Source organism: Larimichthys crocea, chromosome XIII (genome assembly GCF_000972845.2).
Source record: "Larimichthys crocea isolate SSNF chromosome XIII, L_crocea_2.0, whole genome shotgun sequence".
NCBI classification, from domain to species: domain Eukaryota; kingdom Metazoa; phylum Chordata; class Actinopteri; family Sciaenidae; genus Larimichthys; species Larimichthys crocea.
In genome coordinates this window covers 18,999,176-19,019,352 of record NC_040023.1, presented here as the reverse complement: position 1 = coordinate 19,019,352, position 20,177 = coordinate 18,999,176, and the positions used below count along the sequence as shown (strand labels likewise).

The 20,177-nt window shown below is 39.4% G+C and overlaps 7 protein-coding genes across 12 annotated transcripts in view; 4 read left to right on the top strand and 3 right to left on the bottom strand.

Annotated features, from left to right (window-relative positions):
• The first annotated feature begins 8 nt into the window (after positions 1-8).
• Positions 9-1,642, top strand: LOC104932368 (chymotrypsin-like protease CTRL-1). Its single transcript, XM_027286401.1, has 5 exons — positions 9-100; positions 178-259; positions 343-523; positions 720-850; positions 1,258-1,642. The coding sequence occupies exons 3-5, from the start codon at positions 421-423 to the stop codon at positions 1,417-1,419; spliced, it is 396 nt and encodes a 131-aa protein (XP_027142202.1). The 5' UTR covers positions 9-100; positions 178-259; positions 343-420; the 3' UTR covers positions 1,420-1,642.
• A 441-nt stretch (positions 1,643-2,083) lies between these two features.
• On the top strand, positions 2,084-4,151 carry LOC104932367 (chemokine-like receptor 1). Its single transcript, XM_010747564.3, has 2 exons — positions 2,084-2,185; positions 2,768-4,151. Exon 2 carries the CDS (start codon positions 2,782-2,784, stop codon positions 3,826-3,828), a length of 1,047 nt encoding a protein of 348 aa, XP_010745866.2. The 5' UTR covers positions 2,084-2,185; positions 2,768-2,781; the 3' UTR covers positions 3,829-4,151.
• Positions 4,152-5,368: 1,217 nt separating this feature from the next.
• Positions 5,369-8,235, bottom strand: lin37 (lin-37 DREAM MuvB core complex component). The gene is made up of 9 exons (XM_010747563.3): positions 7,861-8,235; positions 7,633-7,708; positions 7,495-7,545; positions 7,361-7,390; positions 7,075-7,160; positions 6,769-6,929; positions 6,194-6,325; positions 5,974-6,047; positions 5,369-5,705 (listed from the first exon to the last, which is right to left on the bottom strand). Exons 1-9 carry the CDS (start codon positions 7,892-7,894, stop codon positions 5,618-5,620), a joined length of 732 nt encoding a protein of 243 aa, XP_010745865.1. The 5' UTR covers positions 7,895-8,235; the 3' UTR covers positions 5,369-5,617.
• Positions 8,236-8,323: 88 nt separating this feature from the next.
• On the top strand, positions 8,324-13,106 carry proser3 (proline and serine rich 3). Of its 2 annotated transcripts, none has more exons than XM_019275599.2 (13): positions 8,324-8,745; positions 8,838-8,928; positions 9,021-9,250; positions 9,487-9,638; positions 9,734-9,831; positions 10,307-10,392; positions 10,472-10,602; positions 10,778-11,016; positions 11,119-11,627; positions 11,699-11,888; positions 12,207-12,378; positions 12,711-12,792; positions 12,949-13,106. In XM_019275599.2, the coding sequence occupies exons 1-13, from the start codon at positions 8,735-8,737 to the stop codon at positions 12,998-13,000; spliced, it is 2,043 nt and encodes a 680-aa protein (XP_019131144.2). In that variant the 5' UTR covers positions 8,324-8,734; the 3' UTR covers positions 13,001-13,106. The 2 variants fall into 2 exon arrangements, with proteins under 2 accessions (XP_019131144.2, XP_010745859.3); XM_010747557.3 differs by having other exon boundaries at positions 8,820-8,928.
• On the bottom strand, positions 13,076-14,739 carry hspb6 (heat shock protein, alpha-crystallin-related, b6). 3 transcript variants are annotated; one of them, XM_010747560.3, is made up of 4 exons: positions 14,439-14,696; positions 14,178-14,335; positions 13,673-13,795; positions 13,076-13,581 (listed from the first exon to the last, which is right to left on the bottom strand). In XM_010747560.3, the coding sequence occupies exons 2-4, from the start codon at positions 14,331-14,333 to the stop codon at positions 13,423-13,425; spliced, it is 438 nt and encodes a 145-aa protein (XP_010745862.1). In that variant the 5' UTR covers positions 14,334-14,335; positions 14,439-14,696; the 3' UTR covers positions 13,076-13,422. The 3 variants fall into 3 exon arrangements, with proteins under 3 accessions (XP_010745862.1, XP_027142201.1, XP_010745864.1); XM_010747562.3 differs by having other exon boundaries at positions 13,171-13,578; positions 14,439-14,739; XM_027286400.1 differs by lacking the exon at positions 14,439-14,696 and having other exon boundaries at positions 14,178-14,425.
• Positions 14,740-16,073: 1,334 nt separating this feature from the next.
• On the bottom strand, positions 16,074-17,953 carry psenen (presenilin enhancer, gamma-secretase subunit). Of its 2 annotated transcripts, none has more exons than XM_010747556.3 (4): positions 17,823-17,953; positions 17,415-17,486; positions 17,062-17,166; positions 16,074-16,630 (listed from the first exon to the last, which is right to left on the bottom strand). In XM_010747556.3, the coding sequence occupies exons 2-4, from the start codon at positions 17,473-17,475 to the stop codon at positions 16,491-16,493; spliced, it is 306 nt and encodes a 101-aa protein (XP_010745858.1). In that variant the 5' UTR covers positions 17,476-17,486; positions 17,823-17,953; the 3' UTR covers positions 16,074-16,490. The 2 variants fall into 2 exon arrangements, with proteins under 2 accessions (XP_010745858.1, XP_019131154.1); XM_019275609.2 differs by having other exon boundaries at positions 17,759-17,852.
• A 1,488-nt stretch (positions 17,954-19,441) lies between these two features.
• The window catches only part of kmt2bb (lysine (K)-specific methyltransferase 2Bb), a 22,699-nt gene continuing 21,963 nt past the window's right edge, over positions 19,442-20,177 (top strand). Inside the window, exon 1 of one of the 2 annotated variants that reach the window (XM_019275613.2) lies at positions 19,442-19,838. In XM_019275613.2, coding sequence (XP_019131158.2) covers positions 19,533-19,838 — 306 coding nt within the window. In that variant the 5' untranslated portion in view covers positions 19,442-19,532. Of the gene's footprint in view, positions 19,863-20,177 lie in introns of both variants that reach the window. The other variant, XM_010747554.3, reaches the window with a different exon arrangement.

The following is a 20,177-nucleotide window of genomic DNA, read 5'->3' as shown; positions in this document are numbered from 1 at the left end:
AAATGTAATTACACTCCTAGGATGGTAGAGGATTCCACTTCTGTGGAGGATCCCTGATCAACCAGTACTGGGTTGTCACTGCTGCCCATTGCCGTGTATCGTAAGTAATTTTGAACTCATTCAAATCCACAAAAAAAAAATCCCAACACTGTCACCACACTGTTTTATTGTCTCCAGTCCTAGAAACCACCGTGTTATCCTGGGAGAACATGATCGTCAGTACAACTCTGAGCAAATTCAGGTCAAATCAATTGCCAGGGTAAGCAAACACCACTGAAAGAATAATGCCCTGGTATAAGGAAATTATATTTGTTTATTATTTATGCTTACCTCTCCACCCAGGCCATCAGTCATCCCTACTACAACTCCCAGAACTTCAACAATGACATCACTCTTCTGAGGCTGTCATCCCCAGTACAGATGACATCCCGCGTGTCTCCTGTGTGCCTGGCCTCCTCCAGCACCAACATCCCCTCTGGAACCAAATGTGTTACCACTGGGTGGGGCAAGACTGGCCAGACCTGTGAGTCATTGACTACCTTTATTTTTAAAGTTGAAGATAATACTTTACAAGATTTTGTGTCCCTTATTGTAAAGTGTTACCTTCAACCTTTAGATGGTTGCAGGAAAATAGCAAAGGTGCTGCTTAATAGTCACCATACCTCCCAAAGAAAAGATTTGTGCAGCTAACCTCATGTCCATTTCTTCTCCGTCCTCAGCAAGCCCCCGCTTCCTCCAGCAGACTGCCCTGCCTCTGCTCACCCCTGATCAGTGCAAGAGGTACTGGGGTTATAACAGAATCACTGATGCCATGATCTGTGCTGGTGCTTCTGGAGTGTCCTCCTGTCAGGTAACAACCATTTTAAAGCCTGAAGTAGAGATTAAAAAATAAGTTATCCTTCAAACGACTATCAGCTGCAAGTCAGTTATAAAATAATTCTAAATTAGACATTTGCAAATGACAAATTACTTGCATTATGATTAACAAATCATTCCAGTTAACAATTGATTTGTAAATGCATAATTGCTTAAATATTTTACATAATATTCAAACTGGTAATGGATAGGTCAACATTTGCAGAATGCAAATTAATTGGTGTTAACAGTACCACCACCACATCCTGTGCTATTCACCGGAAAAAGTCACGTCAGTGTCACACACTATCTTGCACACTATCAGGTGTCATTCTGTTGTACTGCAACATGTATATTCTTGAAAGTCAGTTGAAAAAAACAAACATATTTATCTCATTTCAGGGTGACTCTGGTGGCCCTCTGGTCTGTGAGAACAGTGGAGTGTGGTCTCTTGTGGGTATTGTGTCCTGGGGCACCAGTAACTGCAACGTGCGCACCCCTGCCGTGTATGCCCGCGTGTCCTACCTGCGCAGATGGATTGACCAGACTCTTGCTTCCAACTAACGTGCAAACAAACACACAATCTGCAATATGCATATACTTCCATGTTTTCCAATACTTCATCATCCTGTTCCTCACTGTGATCAATGAGTGATTATAGGCAGCATCAGTATCAGCTGTCAGAAGGATGTTACTATTGACTTTAAATAGTAGTGACCACTCAGTGTACAGCTATGTTTGGTGCATTTGTGCAAATCATGCATAAAATATAACTTCTAAGAACACAGGTGTTGGTTCTCATTTTATTACATCCGTGTAAGCCTGATAGTCACAAGTATGACACACACAGACCATTTGTGGTTTGTGTGTAGGAGGACTGTGTGTGATCGAGTGGGATAGGGTGAATTGTGCATCATACAACAAGCCTTCTAAAATGAAGATGTTCTGATTTAAATTGCATTTGGTAGAGTAAAAGACACATTTAGGTAACCAAAAGGGATTTGAAAAAAAAAAAATTCAGAATAATGAAAAAGGTCCCTGCAATAAATACTACCCTTGTCAATATTTATTTAAAATGTATCAGCTATACATTCAGCTTCAGTCATTTTAAGATCATAAGATCCTGTTAAAATAGCATTATATTCTAAGTTGGTTCATTATTTAGTTCACACACTGTGCAAAACAGAAATAAAAGCAACGTCTCATTGGCAGCTACGTGAAGTGAGAAGGATTACTCCTCCTTCTCACTTCACCACAGAAGAGATAATAAAAGGCAGAACCAAACAGAGATCAACTTAGAATGTCATCACAGCAGATAAACTGGGCACTGGTAAGATGCTTTAAACATATTATTGCATTGCTTTGAACTGCATTAACAGAAAGGTGGTCTAACATAATTTCTTGCTAAACTGATCTGGAAAATAGATGCATACATTTTATTTTTTGTTAAATACGTAATGTTTTGATAAAAATGATGAAATTTGTGGAAAAGTCAATTTTGCATTTTGTACTTTGTAGTACTCTGTAAGGATTCTGTGACTGCTTCATCTAATCAATCTTGTACTATACTGAAAGCCAATGTTGGATAGACCTATATATTATAGAAACTAAAATTTCACAATTTACTTGTAGGTATATTTGGCAAAATTATTTGTTCCCTTACAATATAGTGAAAAGGGGTTGAATCATGTTTTGAGTAGCATATCCCTATAATTTTTTTGTCAAACTATGATATACAGTCATCAAAAACTCCTTTCTCTCTTATGTTACTATACTACTATATAGTAATATTTTTTNACTATATAATAATAATATATATTATAGTAATATTCAAATTATCTTTTTTGCACAAACTCCAGAATGTGTTGAAGTTACTAATGTCTGTAATATCACATTTCTTTTTCTTCTGCAGATCAACAAGCTATCATGGAAAAGGATTACATGCGTATAGTCTGCCTGGTCATATACTGTCTGATATTCATTGTTGGGATTCTGGGCAATGGTCTAGTCATCTACGTGACAGGCTTCCGCATGAAGAGAACTGTCAACTCTGTTTGGTTTCTCAACTTGGCACTGGCTGACTTCCTCTTTTTGACCTTCCTGATTTTCACAATCATTTCTTTATCCAACAATTACGAATGGCGTTTTGGAAATGTCATGTGCAAGCTCAACACCATAGTGATTACTGTTAACATGTTTGCCAGCATCTTTCTTCTGAGTACCATAAGTCTGGATCGTTGCCTGTCAACCTGGGTGGTGGTGTGGGCACAAAACAAGCGCACCGTCTGCAAGGCTCAGCTCATATGTGCTGTCATCTGGGTGATTGCTGTGGTCTGCAGCATCCCTTTTGGAACTTTCCGTCACACTATAACATTATCTCAGGACGTGGCTTACTGTGTTCACTCAAGTTCACTGACAGTACAGGGTAAATACATTCTGACCACTTTTCGCTTTGTTGTGGGCTTTCTCATCCCATTCCTGGTAATATTCGTCTGTTATGTGGCCATTGGTGTTCGTGCAAAGCGTCTGCAGAGGACCAGGAAACAGAGACCTCGCAGAGTCATTTTCTCTGTCATTTTTGCATTCTTCATCTGCTGGTTGCCCTTCCATGTTTTTCAATTTCTAGAATTACAGTTCATGAATAACCCAGATCTCCAGCAAGCTGTTCAGTCTGGGATTCTTTTGACTGGGTCTTTGGCTTTTATGAACAGCTGCCTGAATCCCATTCTCTATGTTTTCATGTGCGAGGAATTCCAGAGGAAGCTCAAGCAGTCCATATGCTTTGTCCTAGAGAGTGCCCTGGCAGAGGACCACTTGTCATTTATGTCCTCTCGCTCCTTGTCGTCACACTTGTCCCGGATTTCTCGGAAGTCTGATTCTGCTGCACCTTTGGAGAGGAAAGACACAGGCATTTCCTTCACAGAATGTAAAGTGGTCATCGCCGCGGAGAGAGACACTGGAAGCACTGAATAAGGCCGCCACACCCACTTCCTACCTACTTCCACAGAATGTAAAACTGTACTGAAACTTAGACCATCCCTTACTGATGTAAATATAATGAATCCACATTTTGAAGAAGGAAACATAGAGTATTAACTGAAAATGACGCTATGTGATACTATGATTAATTTGATAAAAAGCTGTTTTATGTTTATACTTTTTTTATGCTTAGATTATTTACCCATGATTATTGGCAGGCTAATTGTCCTTATGAGCATCTATAATAATGTCTGCTGAACTTTAACTATTGAGCTTTACACATTTCAATGCAATGAATAAAAATGTGTTTTTGATGACCTGTTTTCATCCTTTTATGAAAAAAACACAAGTACACAACTCACCGGGTGTTTTTTTTTATCTTACAGGATGTCATATATTGTTGGCTTGCAAAAAATAATCATACTGCTCTCAGGCAGCTTAACAGCTTCTCAACAAATCAGTTAAATAGATAAAGATCTTCAAAGAACATCGTTTACGAAACACTTATTGCAGCATTTTTTTTCTCATCTCATCTACTCGAGGAAGTGTGGCAATACTACATGATATAACTCATATCGAAAGGTTCTACATTCAAAACCTAACTTATGTACAAGTATGTATTATTAGCTTAGTGTTCTTAAATAACAACAATAAGTATTACTTATGCACAAAAATAGTCTCTTAATATTAATGGTGCATTAATGAGTGTGATGCATTATGTCACTGTTTATGTTTAAGGCTGTGTGTTGTGCAGCAATGCATCATATTCTATAAAACTGTTTGCAGTGTTGCTGTCCTGAGTAACACATTTCTCTTAAATCAACTTTTCAAGAGCTCAGAAAAACTGCTAAAGTTTTAAATAGTTTATTAGGCTAGAAGATCTAGGAGGAAGAATGAATAGATAAAGGAATACTGAACACCTCAGTTTATGATACAAATTCAAATTCATAACCAAATTTGGACAAACTTAGTTTTCATCCGACAGGAAGGGTATATAGATCTATAATGTAACTAGGGCAGGCAAATGTAATGGAGTCCACTCACATACACCGTTTATCTCTAAATGTAGTGTACCCAAAGTATAAAGTTACAGAAGATGGAAATGTTCAAGTACCACAAATTTGTTCTTAATACAGAAAGTACACAGTACTTGTGTAACATACTTACATAACACGCATATGTGGTTACATTGCACCACAACAGAAAGGTGTGTCTTTGTGTGTCTATTAACTGAAACCTTACTTAAGAATATGAAATTGAATCCTTTACAACAGTCTACAGTTCTTGAAGTTTCATGTCTGCCTTATACTTCATCAAAGAGTCAACAAGCTACCAGCATGACAAAAAAATGAGTCATAGTGAATATCAAATTATATCTGCAGGTTACTCTGACAGACTGATTTAATCTTCAAAAACAGTTTGACTTTAGTTGCTGCAATTTCTCATACTTGTGTTAAGAAAGCAAATCTGAAAGTGGAAGAGAGCACAAAGGACTTTAAGTCTTATTAATGCTGAGGATGCACAAGTCACAGTGTTTGGAAAAATGCTACTGATGAGTAGTCAATTTATTTAGAAGTCTACAGGGAATCAGTATAAATAAAAGCACAAAAATTGCAACATAAACCTACATCAAAATATTTTTTTTCGGCAATGCATAAGACATAAGGTCTATAAGGCTCAAGGCTCTGTACATATATATTTTTTTGAGTCTGTATTTACTGCTACACCATGACTCCTTTCCAAGTGCATAGAGACCATTCTGTGTTGGAGAGCTAGAAGCCAGTTAGTGATCATAGAGCTCCTTCATCTCCTTAAGGACCTTAATACTCTCGCTGTATCTTAACTGGTTCTTGTTTGAGCACTCCTTCCATCTGGGGAGGAAAAAAAAAAAGACCATTATGAGTCAGTTCAACTCATTACAAACTTTTGGATGCTTCAAGGTTTTTACAACACAATACAACTTTAAAATTCTGATGCTGAGCAAATCTGAAGATCCCAGAATTCAAAGAATCCATGGTGTGGTGGTTCATTTTGGTTAACACATAACAACAACACATTGTGTACAATCCACAAATCAATATCAAGGTAAAACATTTTCTTTGCAACCAAAGAACAAGTTCCTTTTCATGAAGAACATACTTTTGCCTTATCTTTTTCCAACGTTCCATGTGGTCACATATGAGAGAACCGGATACGGGAACTGAATCTGTTAACTGTGGAAAGAGAGATGTTCTGATTTAGTTTGTTATAGTTTGTGAGTTAACTTTATAACTTAAGAATGTTGTAATAAGAATGTTATTTAACATCACTGTTCAAGTAAAACACCTTCAATAATTGTCATGCACATATTATACTGAACCTTGGTAACAGTGGGTTTTTCAGTCTGTGGGATCCTGAGATTGATGGGTTCACCAGATGTGCTGACTGGACAGGAAGTTGGAGGGGCAAGTCTGTACACATTCTGACCTTTACCATTGATCATGTCTGTAACCTGGCAAAAGAAAACATTTGGAAAAAGTAGAAAACAGACAGTAATACACACAAAATAATTCCTGGTAATGCTATCTTATTTGGGAATTACTAATACTTCCTAAAAATTACTGATCAGATAAAGACTTGTTGTCAGTTCAAACAAATTACAAAATCCAAAGAAAAAAAAATGTGTGCAGTTTCGGTTTTATTTGCAGGGATCCTGAGACACCTACAACACACACACTCAAACACACACACACACACACACACACACACACACACACACACACAACAAACTGAAATATAAAAGCAATATGCCTAAACCACTAAAGAAATATTAAAAGTCAGGTTTCTAGTCTACAGTGGAGTGTGTCATAATTCATATCCAGGGTTCAAACCATACAGACTGAGTTTTTGTATTTTTGGGGTGTAACGTTTAGGATATTTCGAATAGGGTCTCACCTCTTCCTCTACCATGCTGTGTGAGGGGCTTGGGGAAGCAGGTGGCTCTCGAACAGAAGGATTGTTTCTCATCCAGGCACGACAGATGGGATAGAGCGGAGTACTGGTATTGAACTGGGCTAAATCCACACTGCGATCAAATAGCTTAATAATGTAAGAATCTACAAAATGGAGAAAGACAAACAAAAAAAACAAGATAAAGAAACTGTAATAAGTTAAAGGAAAAGTGACGCCATGGGAGCTGAATGACAAAAAGGACAAATGCAACAATGCAATTTCCTGTTGTATTTTCGTCACTACATTTACTTTGTTTATGTTGATTGCTCTCTGGTATGCCTTCATCCATCTCTTTTCTCTTCTTCCTCCGGTGCTGTGGGAATCGAGCTGAAGGCCTGAAAATCAATCAAACAATCAATCAATCAATCAAATAAAAACAAGAATAGGGGCTTTATAAACGTGCAACTTGTTCATGTGACGTTACACAAATACTGACGGGGGCAGGAACACAGTGACATGTTTTTTTTTTTTCCAGCTACAATTGTAGACAAACAAATGCGATGCATATGCTTTTGAGTTACTCTCTGACACTTGCCTTTTTCCAGCAGATGATGGAGACAAATCCCTAGAAACAGCAAGTGGAAGATGAAACCTTGAAAACAAGCTTTCACACTTTATATTTAATGTTGAAATCATTTAATAGTAAAAATGCATTTCACTGATACATACTTGTTTAAAGAGTCCGCTGATATTTTTCCAGCATCGCCCTCATTTTGCTCCCTGTTCAATGTACAATAATGGTAGCTTCAATGCAAAGTGATCACAATAATTGGACACAGTGCAAAAATATGAATCAATTTTGCTGACCTTTCGTTTTCACTCCTCTCCACCAATCCCTTCAACACAGCGTCCAGTCTGCTGCGTGCACCGGTCCCCTCTGAATCTGCAACATGTACCCATTAAAGTACACTATTATTATTATTAAAACAAAATCACTGCCTACACCCACAATAAGACAATGCAATGGGCTAGATCAGTGACAGTGGTTATAAATTCACTATTACGGTTTATTGTCTTAGCGGAGCAGCCTCTCACCTGGCCTTTCGGTCTTGATCTTGACGTGGTGCATTGTCTCCACTTTCCTTTAACGTTATATTATTTATAAATTAAAAAAAATGAATTGTTACAGGTACGATTGATTGCTAAAGTTAGCCAGCTAGCTGCGGTTACGTTGCAACCGCTTACGACCAGCTTGCTCACTTTATCTACATTTACCTATTATAACGACTGGCTGACTAACAGTTAACCCCTGGCGATTCCCGTACATCCACTCGAAATATAATGTACACTGTTTTATTGTTAATTTATCGGACTGTAGCGTGCGCTAGCTCAAACTACGGTTGCTAACGTAGCTTGTTTTTCACCAACGAACATCTCCTGCAGACTTTCCTCTTCCGCGCGCTGCCGGTTTCCTATTATCTGATTGGCTCTTGTGCAGCGAAGCCGTTCTACGTGATTGGCTAGATTGCACGTCGATCATATCAAACTCGACGCCCATTGGCTGTGTGTCTGGTAGTAAATAACGATCGGCACACAGTCAGTGACGGTCTCTTCTGGTTTCAGCGATAATGTTATGTTTATCAAAAAGAGCGAAGTGATTATGTACATAGCTAAAAAGCTGGATTTGTTTAGATGAAGAGCTTTTCAGAATGGCCGCTGTAGCAGCTTAATTTGCTATTTTTTGGACAAGTTATGTCGTGCTAGGCTTTGATTCCATGGCAACTTTTCTTTTGTGGACATGCCAAGTCAACTCTGGAGGCCTAGTTATATTACAGTAAGACCCAAGTAACCCAACATCCAGACAAGTCAGTCCAGCTAGATTTTAAAGAGCTCAGTCAGAAGTAGACATAAATCAGACCTCCTGACATCCTGTGCTTTTATGAATCACCCGTGACATCCTAAAGCTACAATGAAATCCAGGTAAGCTCCAAAGGTCACCTTTTTATTTTTTATTGTACCTTGATTACAGTTGGTCTTAAGTGTTGTCTTTACAGTGGACCTGTGTTCACAAGGCAGAATCCCTTCCAGCCAGCATCCAGGTTGGGGAAGACACACTATCACCCATCCCGCAAGCAGCCCCTGTCAAAGAAGGAGAAAAAAACAGTATGTTTTCAAGTAAATTTACTCCAAGACACAACAGGTTTTTCTTTCCCACTGTAAACATGTCTATCGTGTTTTTTTTTTTCTTTTTGCAGACATTGAGTCCTGTACGTTGTAAACAGCGATCCAGTCCACAGCTTCACTCTGTGAACCCAGAGAGCCAACGGGAGAAATGTGAACACCGTTTCGCTGCCACGGATGGACAACCTGTTTTTGCAGAGTCCTGGCCCTCCACTGAAAATGAATTGTCTCCTGCAAGCACTACATCCACGTCTGACATGGATACGCCAAAGCCAGGAGATGAGCAGGATTCAGTGCTGGCAAAGTATGCTTTAGTTTCATAGAGTCAAACCACACACTCAAACATAGCACCACCTATGGCCCGTGTGTTATCCACTTAAACTGAACTGTGACTTTTTTTTTTTTTTTATGGAAATTGATATATTTATGACGTGACTTGACAATATCATAGTCACTGTTGTGTGAAGAGTGTAGTGGTCAGTGTTTCTTTCATGTTACTGTTTGAATCACTGCTTATAGCAATGACCTTTGCACTTCCAGGTACATTGATCGCTTTCGCCATGGTCGACCACAGAGTCGAGTGGAGCGCCAGCAGATTGATTCTGCCATTGGTGAAAATCAGGTGCCTTTTTGGTGGATGTCACCCTCATCTTTACCCTCCAGTTCAACACCTGCTAAAACAACAGACAAAGGTACTTTCTTACTTATTGTTTTTATTAACTGCTCCCAGCTCCTGGATTTCAATGTAGAAAGAGACATTAATGGTAAAATCCCTACCTCTTAACAGATATGCCTCTCAATGATGAGCATGGATTTGCCATTTTCAGTCCAGCTGGACAGCGTCGACATGACAGATCCCTCTCGCCATGCAGAGGATCCCTTAGTGTAAGTACACATGCAATTTTATTTCTTTAAATATAAAAAAAAAAAATACTATTCCATCGTGCTTTTTTTCTTACTATTTATTTTAGTTATTCTTATACACTGTTATGATTAATGGATCTGCGCCGTGTCCTGGTTAATGCCAGATTTGTCTGAACAGTCTGCAGCAGAGACACCTTATTCCTACTAAGTGTGCATATAAATATTTAGATTTCAGCACCACACCACATGGCCATTTGGAAACCTCTGTGTTTACTAAATGCCTGGGAGGCCATCATCCTTTCACAGCCATGTTTGATACAGTTATGGCATGTTCAGTCTGCTTGCACCTCAGTATGTTTGTAAGCAATATAAGGCCAGATAATGTGACTGATTTAGATTGCTGCAAATTAAATGATCTAGTTTTATTCATTTTACACAGTATTGTGAGTGTTCTTTGTAGCGTATTGAGTTTTTTTTTTTCCTTTTTGTTTTTCAGATTTTGTCAGACACCTTACAGGGTGAATTCGATGACACAGAGATACTGCACCTTCAAGAAAGGGCCAACAGACTTCTGCTGAGAGAGTGCGAACACCAGCCAGTAACATAAAGGATAAATTAATGAATGCCTTCAATTGTAAGTAACTTTTTGTCTCTCTGACAGTGAATGCACTCTGGGGGATGGATCTGTACATGTCAGCTCAGATGGCCTGGGATGCTCAGATTTCTCCTCTCCAGTCAGCGTATATGAGCCAGTGCGAAGACCTTTGATTCCCAATATGATAAAATCCACTGGTAAGGCATGAGTGTGGAGTAATATTAATTTTTTTACCTAGAATTTAGTTCCTTTCTCAGTTCAGTTCCTCCTTTATAAAACGTGCAGTAAATGATTCCTCTTTTTAATGCGTGATACGTTAAACCGAACCACTGTGTCACGGTTATTGTGCAATGTGTTTTTTAACATTTACAGCTAAGGCCAGCTTAGACTCAGATCAGATTGCATCCTCCCATAAGGCCTCTGTTGTTCCTTCTCTGGTGCCGCCCACACGCCCAGAGGAGGACATCTTGTTCCAGTGGCGCTTAAGGAGAAAGATTGAGCAGGCCAGGGACTGGCCCCAGTCGGTGCAACACTCTAGTCTTCATGGTCCCACATTTAGCTGGCATGCCCCCAGCTTAAACAATCCCTCAGCCAGTGGACAGGCTTACAAGGTTAGAGTTGTAGTGCATGATATTTACTCCATCTTTTTTTGTTTAATATTTATTCAGAAGTGCAAAATGATTTAAATGCCTTCCTTTTTGCATCATCTACAGCAACAGCAGAGTACTCCTGAACTCTCACAAAAAGCTAAACATCCCCACATCGCTGCTCCACAGCCAGAAGCCAAAGAAGCCCATACATTATGTCCCCCAGCTTCAGGTCCACCTCCCTTCCCTGCCTTTGTTGTCTCTGGCTCTTCAGTCTCCCAACCCCAGGCTATTGCCCATGTTCCTGCCCACATGCATTTACTCTGTGATGTCTTGCCCTGTCCTATCAAGTCATCTGATGTTAGCAGGCAGCAAAACATTTCACAAAGTATCGATGAGTCTCACGCCAAAGCTGTCCATAAAAAGACACAAGTCACCAAAAACTCAAAGAATAACTTCACTGATGAGCCCATTCATGAACATACGCCATCCCCACCACCTGGTTCATCTGCAGTTACAGAAGGTGAAGGGCCTAGTCACCACATAAGGCCTGAGATGGACAAGAAAGAGAAAGCCCTGACAAAAGAATCAGAGAGGAAGACACCGATGTCCTCCAGAAGGCAAAAGAAATCAAGGTCAAGTATTGGAACATGCACACAGTGTACACAATTCAAGTCTGAATGCTTAATAAAAATGTTTTATGCAGGTATACTGTGGACAGGGAACATGCTGATGTCCCTGCCTCTACAAACAGGAGTTCTTCACATCAAAGACTTCCCAAAAAGGTTGTGCCATCAGCAGAGCAGCAGCAACAGAGAGGAAGCCAGGTTTCCAGTGAGAGATGCACTGGTGATTATGCACCACCACCCTCTCCGATCCACAGTGTCTTAGGACAGGTCAGCACATGCACAGCTCTAAGTTTATTTTCTTTAATGCTCTGTATGTAGTTTGATTGACACAAGTGCCTTGTGATGCTAGGGAGGTTCTCTGTATATTTTGTTTTATATACTGTCATAATGTCACGTCATCTATGCTTTTATTTCCTTCTACCTCATCTACTGTAACTCCTTACATATCTGTCTCAGAAATCGATCCACTGCCTACAGTTAGTCCAAAATGCCGTTGCTCAGCCTCTTCATCATTTAAGTTGCAATGTCATTACAGTAATTAAAAGCTGTATTAATCAGTAGGGTGTTCTCATCGTGCCTTAACAGGTAGTTTCAGAGGTATTGTTCCCTACGGTGGATTCATCTCCTGCACGAAGGACCCCTGTTTCATCGGTCTCTCCTCCTTGTACCACTCCTGTACCTCCACAATCCTCAATTCCTACATGTGATGCACAGAACTCTATGGAGGTCATTTCACAGCTGCTGCAAGAGGCTGAAGGTAAGCTCACTGTACCAAAGAGCACCAGCCTTTACCCTGGTGTCAATTGCGGAGAATATATTCTTGACCTATGAATAGCTTACATACCCACCATTCCAAAACCTTTCAGGTCAAAACCCCTCGAACTTTCTATCTTTACTTATGCATGTGGAGCTGCTAATATTTGTGATCCATGTTGACATTTGCTATAGTCAAGCTGCCTTTGGAGATTTAAATAATAAAACAACAACTTTGACTCGTATGTAGACTTGATCCTCTGTGTGTACATCAATTATCTAAACCTTTCCTCGGCTGCTCATTTCCTTTTTAACAATACTGTTTTTTCTTTTCAGATTCAGATGAAAAAGAGTTTGAAGATGACCCTTTATTACAAGTCCTTCGCAAACAGAGAACATGGGTAAAGGAGCAGATCAGGTAAATAAGTCAAAAATGAAATTGCTCAGCTATCCACATTGATTGTGATCATTTATATTATATTATACAACAACATTCAAACATTATATTATAATGTTCTGAACACAGTAACCCAAATTCCAGAACAATCATCTACTGTATTTTTTTTCCTTTTAGTGAAGTGGACTCTATGTTGAATGAATTCTTCGATGAGCAAAGAGTTACCTGAACATTGGCAAGAAGCACTTGATGTAGACACTTTTTAAATTTTTTATAAAGAAATAAAGTTTATTTTTAGAAGAAATATTTCCACATTAAAGAGTTTGGAGACACAACTGTGTGCATCATTAATCACAATCACAATACAGTGCATTACACAAAAGTTGCACACACAAAAAAACAGCATTTTAAGCTATGAACGCAGAATATTTACAAAGACTGGTTCCTTGAAACATTATGTAAGATCGATGAGTAATAGCAGGGCAGTATATACAAACCTCAGAGAGCAGGGAATATTAGAACAGTGCCAGGAACAGAACAAATGCGTGTTTTGGCACATGCCGAATGTCACTGTGAGTGGACGAGCCTGAAGTTATTTCTGTTTATGCTTGTGTATTCATAAAGGCTCCAGAGTGTTTGGTATTAACGTGATCAGGTCAGGACTCTGGAGTTCTCGGTCTGCAGCATCGGTGCAGATATTATAAGGATGCCATCTGGAGAGACCGCTGATTCCAAAGCCATGGTGTTCACTCCTTTTGGGATTCGGTAGCGGCGGTTAAACTGTCGTGTTGTAAACCCAGGACCATCCTTCTAACACAATACAAAGATGAATACAAATTTAGAGGATAACACAAATCATAAAAATTGCAAATGAACCAAAGAAATACAGAAATGATCTAACCTTTTTCTCTTCATGCTTTCCTTGCACTTCCACAAAGTCTCCTATCACCTTGACCATTAGGTCCTCTGGGTTAAAGTCCTTTACATCAACTTGAACTGTGAAACCGCTGTCATCACAGTTCACCTGCCAACATCGATAGAAATACAGTGTATTATTGTATAGAAATACCTCTAAGCACAGTAAACAGCCAAACAAAAAGCCCAATTTGCTGCCATGCATTTAATAGATATCCTGAAAGTTCTTGACCATGGAAACAGCTTTTAGGGCTTTAAAGTACATCTGATTTTCATTCACCGAAAAAGACGCAGTTGAGAGTCTGGAAAAGGCAACTAAATGAACCTTCTTCTACCTCTGCTTTTGGGAAAATAAAATGGATTATCAGCCTATTAATGAGTTATCATTGTATCACTGTGTTTTCATGCAGTTCTACTGAGCCAAAATAGTCCAAGACTTTCTTCTTCTAGTCTTTTTCTGCTTCCAGCTGTAGTATATTTTAATGACCTACCTCAGCAGAGCTGTTGTTATCAGGGTCTGGAATTAATAACTTCGGGGACCATTTATATTGTCCATAAGTCCCGTTCAGGCGAGGAATGAGAGGAGGCAAAACCTTCTCCCATGGGATACCAGCAGCTGGCAGAGTGGGTGGCAGGATGAAATCCATTCCTAGTTAGTAGGAAAAAAAAATACTTGTTGTTGAGTTGACTTCACAGCAGATGAGGATACAGCATGTGAGACTACAGAGCGAACAACACTGGTCACAACTTACCTCTTCTTAAATTCCCTGACCAAATTCGTGTGCAAACGGGAAAGGACAGCCCTTGTTTTTAACCGCTTGTGCTCCCCGCTAAGCGATGATGGTGGTGGTGGTGCGCCCGTCTGTCTGCCTCCGAGCTGCTCGTCCTCTGGGTGCCTGACGTGACCGTGTGTTATCATGTGTGTTTTATACTGGAGTTGCATAATGAGTTGGGAATTCACAGTGGGGCACCTTGCTTCTGTTATGTTCTGGACTAATGCGTACCCTTGGGTGTTCAGGCAGAGCCATATAGGATACCAGTGTATTGTTTGGGGAGTGACGCAGCTGTCGCGGGCTTATTGGCAATTAACGTGTTTATTAGCTATTAACAATATTATAGGCTACGGTTTATTCCTAGGAATGATGACACCGACTGGAACAGGCTGTGACAGTTAAAAGACCTGTTAGGAAGCATGCTTAAGGTCGGTTGTCAAGGGGTGTCTGTCCAAAAATAAGTTCAAAAGACGACGTTGTTGACCCTCGTGAGTTGACGCCGGACAGACAGTGACAGCAGGGACGTCCCAAACACATGCCAGAGCACGTGTGCTGCCAATAAGCCCCTCACCCCCCATAACTCACCCTCACAGTGACGAAGAGCTCTCCAGATCGTTTACTTAAGTAAAAGTAGCAGTGCCTCAGTGTTGAAATACTGTATTACAAGTCCTGCATTCAGTAAGTAAAAGTAAAAGCCTTATAAGCAAACTGTATTAAGAAGTACCAAAAGTAAAACTACTCATGATACAGAGAATTTGGTCCTGGGTGGGTGGTGTTAAAGTGTTACATATTGTAATTACTCATGTATAAATATGTAAGTAACATTAACATAATATCATAACATAACATAATAGGCTGATCCTAACTTTACATTTAAGTTTTATCTACATTAATATATTGAAATAGCTGTCAAATATGTGTAGTCAAGCAAAAAGTACTGTATTTGCCTCTAAAATGTAGTGAAATATGAAGAACCATGAATATGTAACGAATGTTTCCTACTCGTTCTAGTTCTTTCCACCACTTCCCCCAGCAGTGTACCACATTTATGTATCCATGAAAGGATTCTTTTTGATTTACTCCTCATAAATCTGTTTTATTAGGTGACTCCCTGCATCGTGAAAAGTACTCATTGTGCCGATGCTTGTTCTTGGCACACTCTAATGAAGTCAGCAGTTTATATGGAGTGCACATGTTTTCCCTGTTAGCAATGTAGAACCTGTCACTAAAGCTTTTGTCTGGAGCGACTAAAAATGGCACTGATTATGCTGTGACTCATATAGGATGATAGGGAAGTGGAGACATTTGGAGGGATTAAGGTATTGGGTTTCACAACAGGCGCCAGTGATTGTCCAGACTTTAGGAGACTTCTGTAACAAAGCAAAACATCAGGANTCACACAGGCACCAACTGCTGTCCTCCCTTTTGACTCAGAGGCTCCTGTGCTCTGCAGTCTCACACATTTATATATATATATATAAATATATAAATATATAAATCACTACACAAAAAGGTGTACAGATTCCTAGAGGGATAATGATATTCCAACATTAGTATGACATTGTGATCTGTCATGGCAGATATAGCTCATGGAGTAAAAACACTGTCACTTGGAACCATTGTGAATGTTTTTTATTCATCATTCATACACGTAAAAATTGTTCACATACAAACATTAAAAATTTTCAAGTTGAGAAAAAAAAAAACAGTTGGGTTTTATTGTTCAATGTGCTGAACAAACCTGAATGCACATCCAGCTTAGATACTGTCAGTTAACATTGTCTGCTGTACAAGATTAAGTAACCTATGCTAAAACCAAAAGAACTTTCTGAAATGCCTTAGTATATACATAATTAATAATCCTTTGAGGACATAAGGGATTACTCTGATATCTTTATTCAGTAAATGAAGGTGGCTCCAAAGATGAGACAAATCACTAGGCTTTCACTGTAGTTAAAGAAGGAAAATTCTTTGGTCCATTATAGTGGATCAACAGTTATTTTCAATAGACCAGTCATCAAAAAAAACGTCTCAAGGAATGCCAAGTGGAATTGTAAAGGAGAGTTTATCTCCCACCTCCCCCCACTCTGCTCTGAAGTGCTGGAAAATGGTAATCCATGTAGTGAGTACTGCTACCCATAACAGCAACCCCAGTGCTGACCGCTTCACATCTAGATAAAAAAACAAACAAACACACAATTACTTGACATTAAAGCAGGCACAGATACGTCACATCATACTTTAGCTTTACCTAAACCATTTTACCTAAATCATACATGATAATATTTTATTTTTCAAATAGACAATACTAACCAGGACATTTACTGTATTCATTTCTGACTTTATAATATATAATAAAAATGTGATAATTCTCACAAAATATTATTATTATCTTATACCATACTACATTGAACCCCTCCCCTCCCAAAAAAGTATGTTTTTAAGTATTTTTGATACTTACAATAACTATTAAATCATTGCCCTACTCAGAAGGCATTTAATCAACTTTCTTCAACTACAGACACCTTCCTATCTCCACTGGGATTTACTTTTTTTTTTAAGTGCAGCGCAATGATTTGTAAACAACAGTTCTGACACTTACAGGTTTTTATCTGGAGCTGTTCAGTGTAGGTTGGCTTTACAAAGGCCTCCCGGAAAAACCAAACAACGTTGACCAGCCACAGGAATGGAAGAAATGCGAATCCACCTAAGACAAAAAAAAGATTTCAAAAATAACATCAATTACAATACTAGTTCATTAATATTCAGGCAAATCTACTTGAGGTTGATGAGGATTTACAACAGACTCTTACCTAAATGGAACTGCATCAGATCATTTTAATATAAATAAATAGCTTATAAAGGCAAGTTTTAATGCTACTTTAACGCATCCAGAATTTACAAACCAAAGTAGAGGAGGTAAGCTTCAATATAAGAAATTAACAATTCTCTCACCTAGATAGTATTTTCTGCACAGGCCGAGTTTCTCCTCATTGGGCATTCGTTCCAGGTTCATCGTGATTTTTTCTACAAAGAAAACAAACAGAAGAAACAAGTTACACACAGAAACGACTCAAAACAGCAACTAAAAAGCCGTGAGGCTTCAGTGACGCCGATAATGGGGACAGTTTTCCACAGGATCTTCCTGGACATGGACACATAAAGCAGCCTCAGCTCGGCTGAGCTCAGTTTGTCAGATGACTCGAAATTCACCTCAGGCTAATTTAGCATTTAGATCGCTTAGCAACGGAACATTAAACAGGTTCGACTGCTACAAAACAGCCGTAAGAGAAACTCACATCGGTGTCCAGATTGTGGGCGATGTGTGTTTTATAATATTTCTAAGAGACTGTGATGATTTACCTGATGAAGGCCACAAACTCAAAACACTTCCTCCTTCTTCTTCTGAATCATCTTCTTCTTCGTCTATCTTCTTTGTTTGTTATGGCACGCACGCTCTGACGTCCACTGTACACCGCCCCCTACAGCACCGGAGTGTGACATGCGCGGTTCAAAGAATATATTTTAAAGACTCTCCTATGTTTATCTTTAACAGTTCTTTAATAGCACACTGAAATGTTGAAAGATCCTCAGTGTGTCTCTTCCACATGTTTTCAGAATCAGAATCAGGTAGGTTTGCACTTACAATTAATTTGACTTGGTGTAGTTGGCGCAGAATAAGTATAAGTATAAATATAAGTAAAATATATTTTTTAAAAAAAGGAAGATAATAAAAAAAAACAAGTATAAAAATATAAACAATATAAATACAATATCTTGGACCTGTAGTACAAGCTGATGTGCAAGTATATGACATATAAATGTACAGATATACAACAGGATGAAGTGATCCCAAATAAATAAAGATTGTTCGTTAATGTAACGCAGAAGGTCTGAAGATGCTACGTTAATGTAGCATGTAGGTCTGGATGGGGGAGAGGGACTGTTCTTGTGGCGTGGGGTTTTGGTCCTGATGGCCCGCAGCCTCCTGCCAGAGGGAAGTATCTCAAAGAGTTTGTGACCGGTGTGGGAGGGATCAGACACAATTTACGTGCAGTGTGACAGCTGAATAAGCGGAATATTGCTGATTATATATGATCTGATCTGTATATCAGGCAATTTAGACAATAATCAGATTTAATTGACATTTTATTTGCTGAACAAATCTGACATGTGGACGTCAAGTCAGAGGTCTGAAACTGACCCAGCACACAACAAAACGATATATTCCTACTCTAACTTTATGTCTAATATTTCCTGCCAACATGTAGTACTCTATCTTACGCTCGCATACATTTATAGATACACTTGACATAAATAAATCTTCTCTATAAAAAGTAAAGTATTCTATCGCTGACGATTTCTGCTTCCTCCCCTTCACCGTCAGTTTTTTTTTCTGGCGACAATGAAGATGCATACTGCCATCTGCTGTATTACAATGTGTAGAGAGACAAGGCACTAAAATATGGATGTATAATGATTTCATTATTATCTGCTTTTGCATTGCAGTTCCTCTGCCAGATGTTAATTAGGGCTGATTTAATTAATGACTAAGCTTTCGCCATAGGCTATGTCATTTTTATTATTGAGTTGCCATTTAATTTTAACCACAGCTTATTGTCATGGAAGCAATTTTAAATAAACGGGAGATATTATTAAATAATTTCCCAATTATGACTGTTCTGTTGATCAGAATTACATAAATCTTAGCGGGATTATATTAATTATGAAGATTATAAAAGTAAATGTGAGAGATATGCTGATTAATTTGTAGGCTTTTTGTTATACAGAGGTGCATTATAAGATTTATTACATTTGCATTATGGTACATGCGGAATTAATTTATTGTATCTGCCTGGCTGAATGGCAGAGCCTGACATGTATTATGTAAACATTTCTGAATGGAGCTTTGACGTACAGTCACCACCAGAGGTCGATCCACTCTCGCTTCCAGAGCCTCACCGAAAAAACTCACTTTCCCTTGAACCATTGCGGCTCCCCCCTCCCATCTCGCGCCTTCCCTCTTGTCTCTCCTCGGACTGCTAGCCGTCGGTGTGTGTTGTTGTTGAAGCAATGATGGCGGCAGCGGGATGCGGATCAGCAACCGCGGCTGCCGTAGGAGGCCAAGGTGGAACCGCTTCGGCCAGAGGTCGTTTCCCCGGTCGGCCTTGGTCGTCACGCAGTCGTTTGCGCTCCGAGAAGCGATGGCAACTCGGACGATCAGGCTTAGAAGCTGATGATGTGACAAACGGAGGGCCAAGGCCCGCAAACCTGGTTCTGTCGTTAAACGAAGACCAGTCTCACTTGCGCTTACTTGGGATAGAGGCGAGCCACAAGATCCTTGGCCAGGCTGGATACAGCTCTAGTGGGAGTGAAGAGGTGAGGTCCCAAACCGACCCAGGAGTTAGTATCTTTATTTCATCTTCTCACATTTTGTGTGATCGTTAAATGTGCAAGAATGAGTGCTGTCCACAGCAGTGTGACTGGTTGTAGTGCCATGGAGAAATGTCAACATCCCCCCTCGCTAGGTGCTAACGTTAACTTTAGCTTCAAGCTACTACGTGCTAACTAGCAGCACAGTGCAGCTTCCCCTGACATTTAATGAACAAACACAAAAACACTTTAAACACAGCAGCGGCGCAACTTTGACGTACACTAACACAGCTCCCTCAGTTGCTCTGCGCGTATATTAAATATTAAACGGCGTAAACATGAGTC

Excerpts from the sequence above, each read along its gene's own strand:
- LOC104932368 (XM_027286401.1), top strand. The coding sequence starts at position 421 with ATGACATCCCGCGTGTCTCCTGTGTGCCTGGCCTCCTCCAGCACCAAC. Across the intron at positions 524-719 it reads GGGCAAGACTGGCCAGACCT|CAAGCCCCCGCTTCCTCCAG; the intron begins GTGAGTCATTGA and ends CTCCGTCCTCAG. Across the intron at positions 851-1,257 it reads CTGGAGTGTCCTCCTGTCAG|GGTGACTCTGGTGGCCCTCT; the intron begins GTAACAACCATT and ends ATCTCATTTCAG.
- LOC104932367 (XM_010747564.3), top strand. The coding sequence starts at position 2,782 with ATGGAAAAGGATTACATGCGTATAGTCTGCCTGGTCATATACTGTCTG.
- hspb6 (XM_010747560.3), bottom strand. The coding sequence starts at position 14,333 with ATGGATTTCATCCTGCCACCCACTCTGCCAGCTGCTGGTATCCCATGG. Across the intron at positions 13,796-14,177 it reads ATAACAACAGCTCTGCTGAG|GTGAACTGTGATGACAGCGG; the intron begins GTAGGTCATTAA and ends CGATGTTGGCAG. Across the intron at positions 13,582-13,672 it reads GAAAGCATGAAGAGAAAAAG|AAGGATGGTCCTGGGTTTAC; the intron begins GTTAGATCATTT and ends GTATTGTGTTAG.
- psenen (XM_010747556.3), bottom strand. The coding sequence starts at position 17,475 with ATGAACCTGGAACGAATGCCCAATGAGGAGAAACTCGGCCTGTGCAGA. Across the intron at positions 17,167-17,414 it reads GTGCAGAAAATACTATCTAG|GTGGATTCGCATTTCTTCCA; the intron begins GTGAGAGAATTG and ends TTTTTGTCTTAG. Across the intron at positions 16,631-17,061 it reads ACAGCTCCAGATAAAAACCT|ATGTGAAGCGGTCAGCACTG; the intron begins GTAAGTGTCAGA and ends TTTTTTATCTAG.
- lin37 (XM_010747563.3), bottom strand. The coding sequence starts at position 7,894 with ATGCACCACGTCAAGATCAAGACCGAAAGGCCAG. Across the intron at positions 7,709-7,860 it reads GATCAAGACCGAAAGGCCAG|ATTCAGAGGGGACCGGTGCA; the intron begins GTGAGAGGCTGC and ends TACATGTTGCAG. Across the intron at positions 5,706-5,973 it reads TGGAAAAAGATAAGGCAAAA|ATGGAAGGAGTGCTCAAACA; the intron begins GTATGTTCTTCA and ends TTTCCTCCCCAG.
- proser3 (XM_010747557.3), top strand. Across the intron at positions 9,251-9,486 it reads CAGGATTCAGTGCTGGCAAA|GTACATTGATCGCTTTCGCC; the intron begins GTATGCTTTAGT and ends TTGCACTTCCAG. Across the intron at positions 12,793-12,948 it reads TGGGTAAAGGAGCAGATCAG|TGAAGTGGACTCTATGTTGA; the intron begins GTAAATAAGTCA and ends TTTTCCTTTTAG.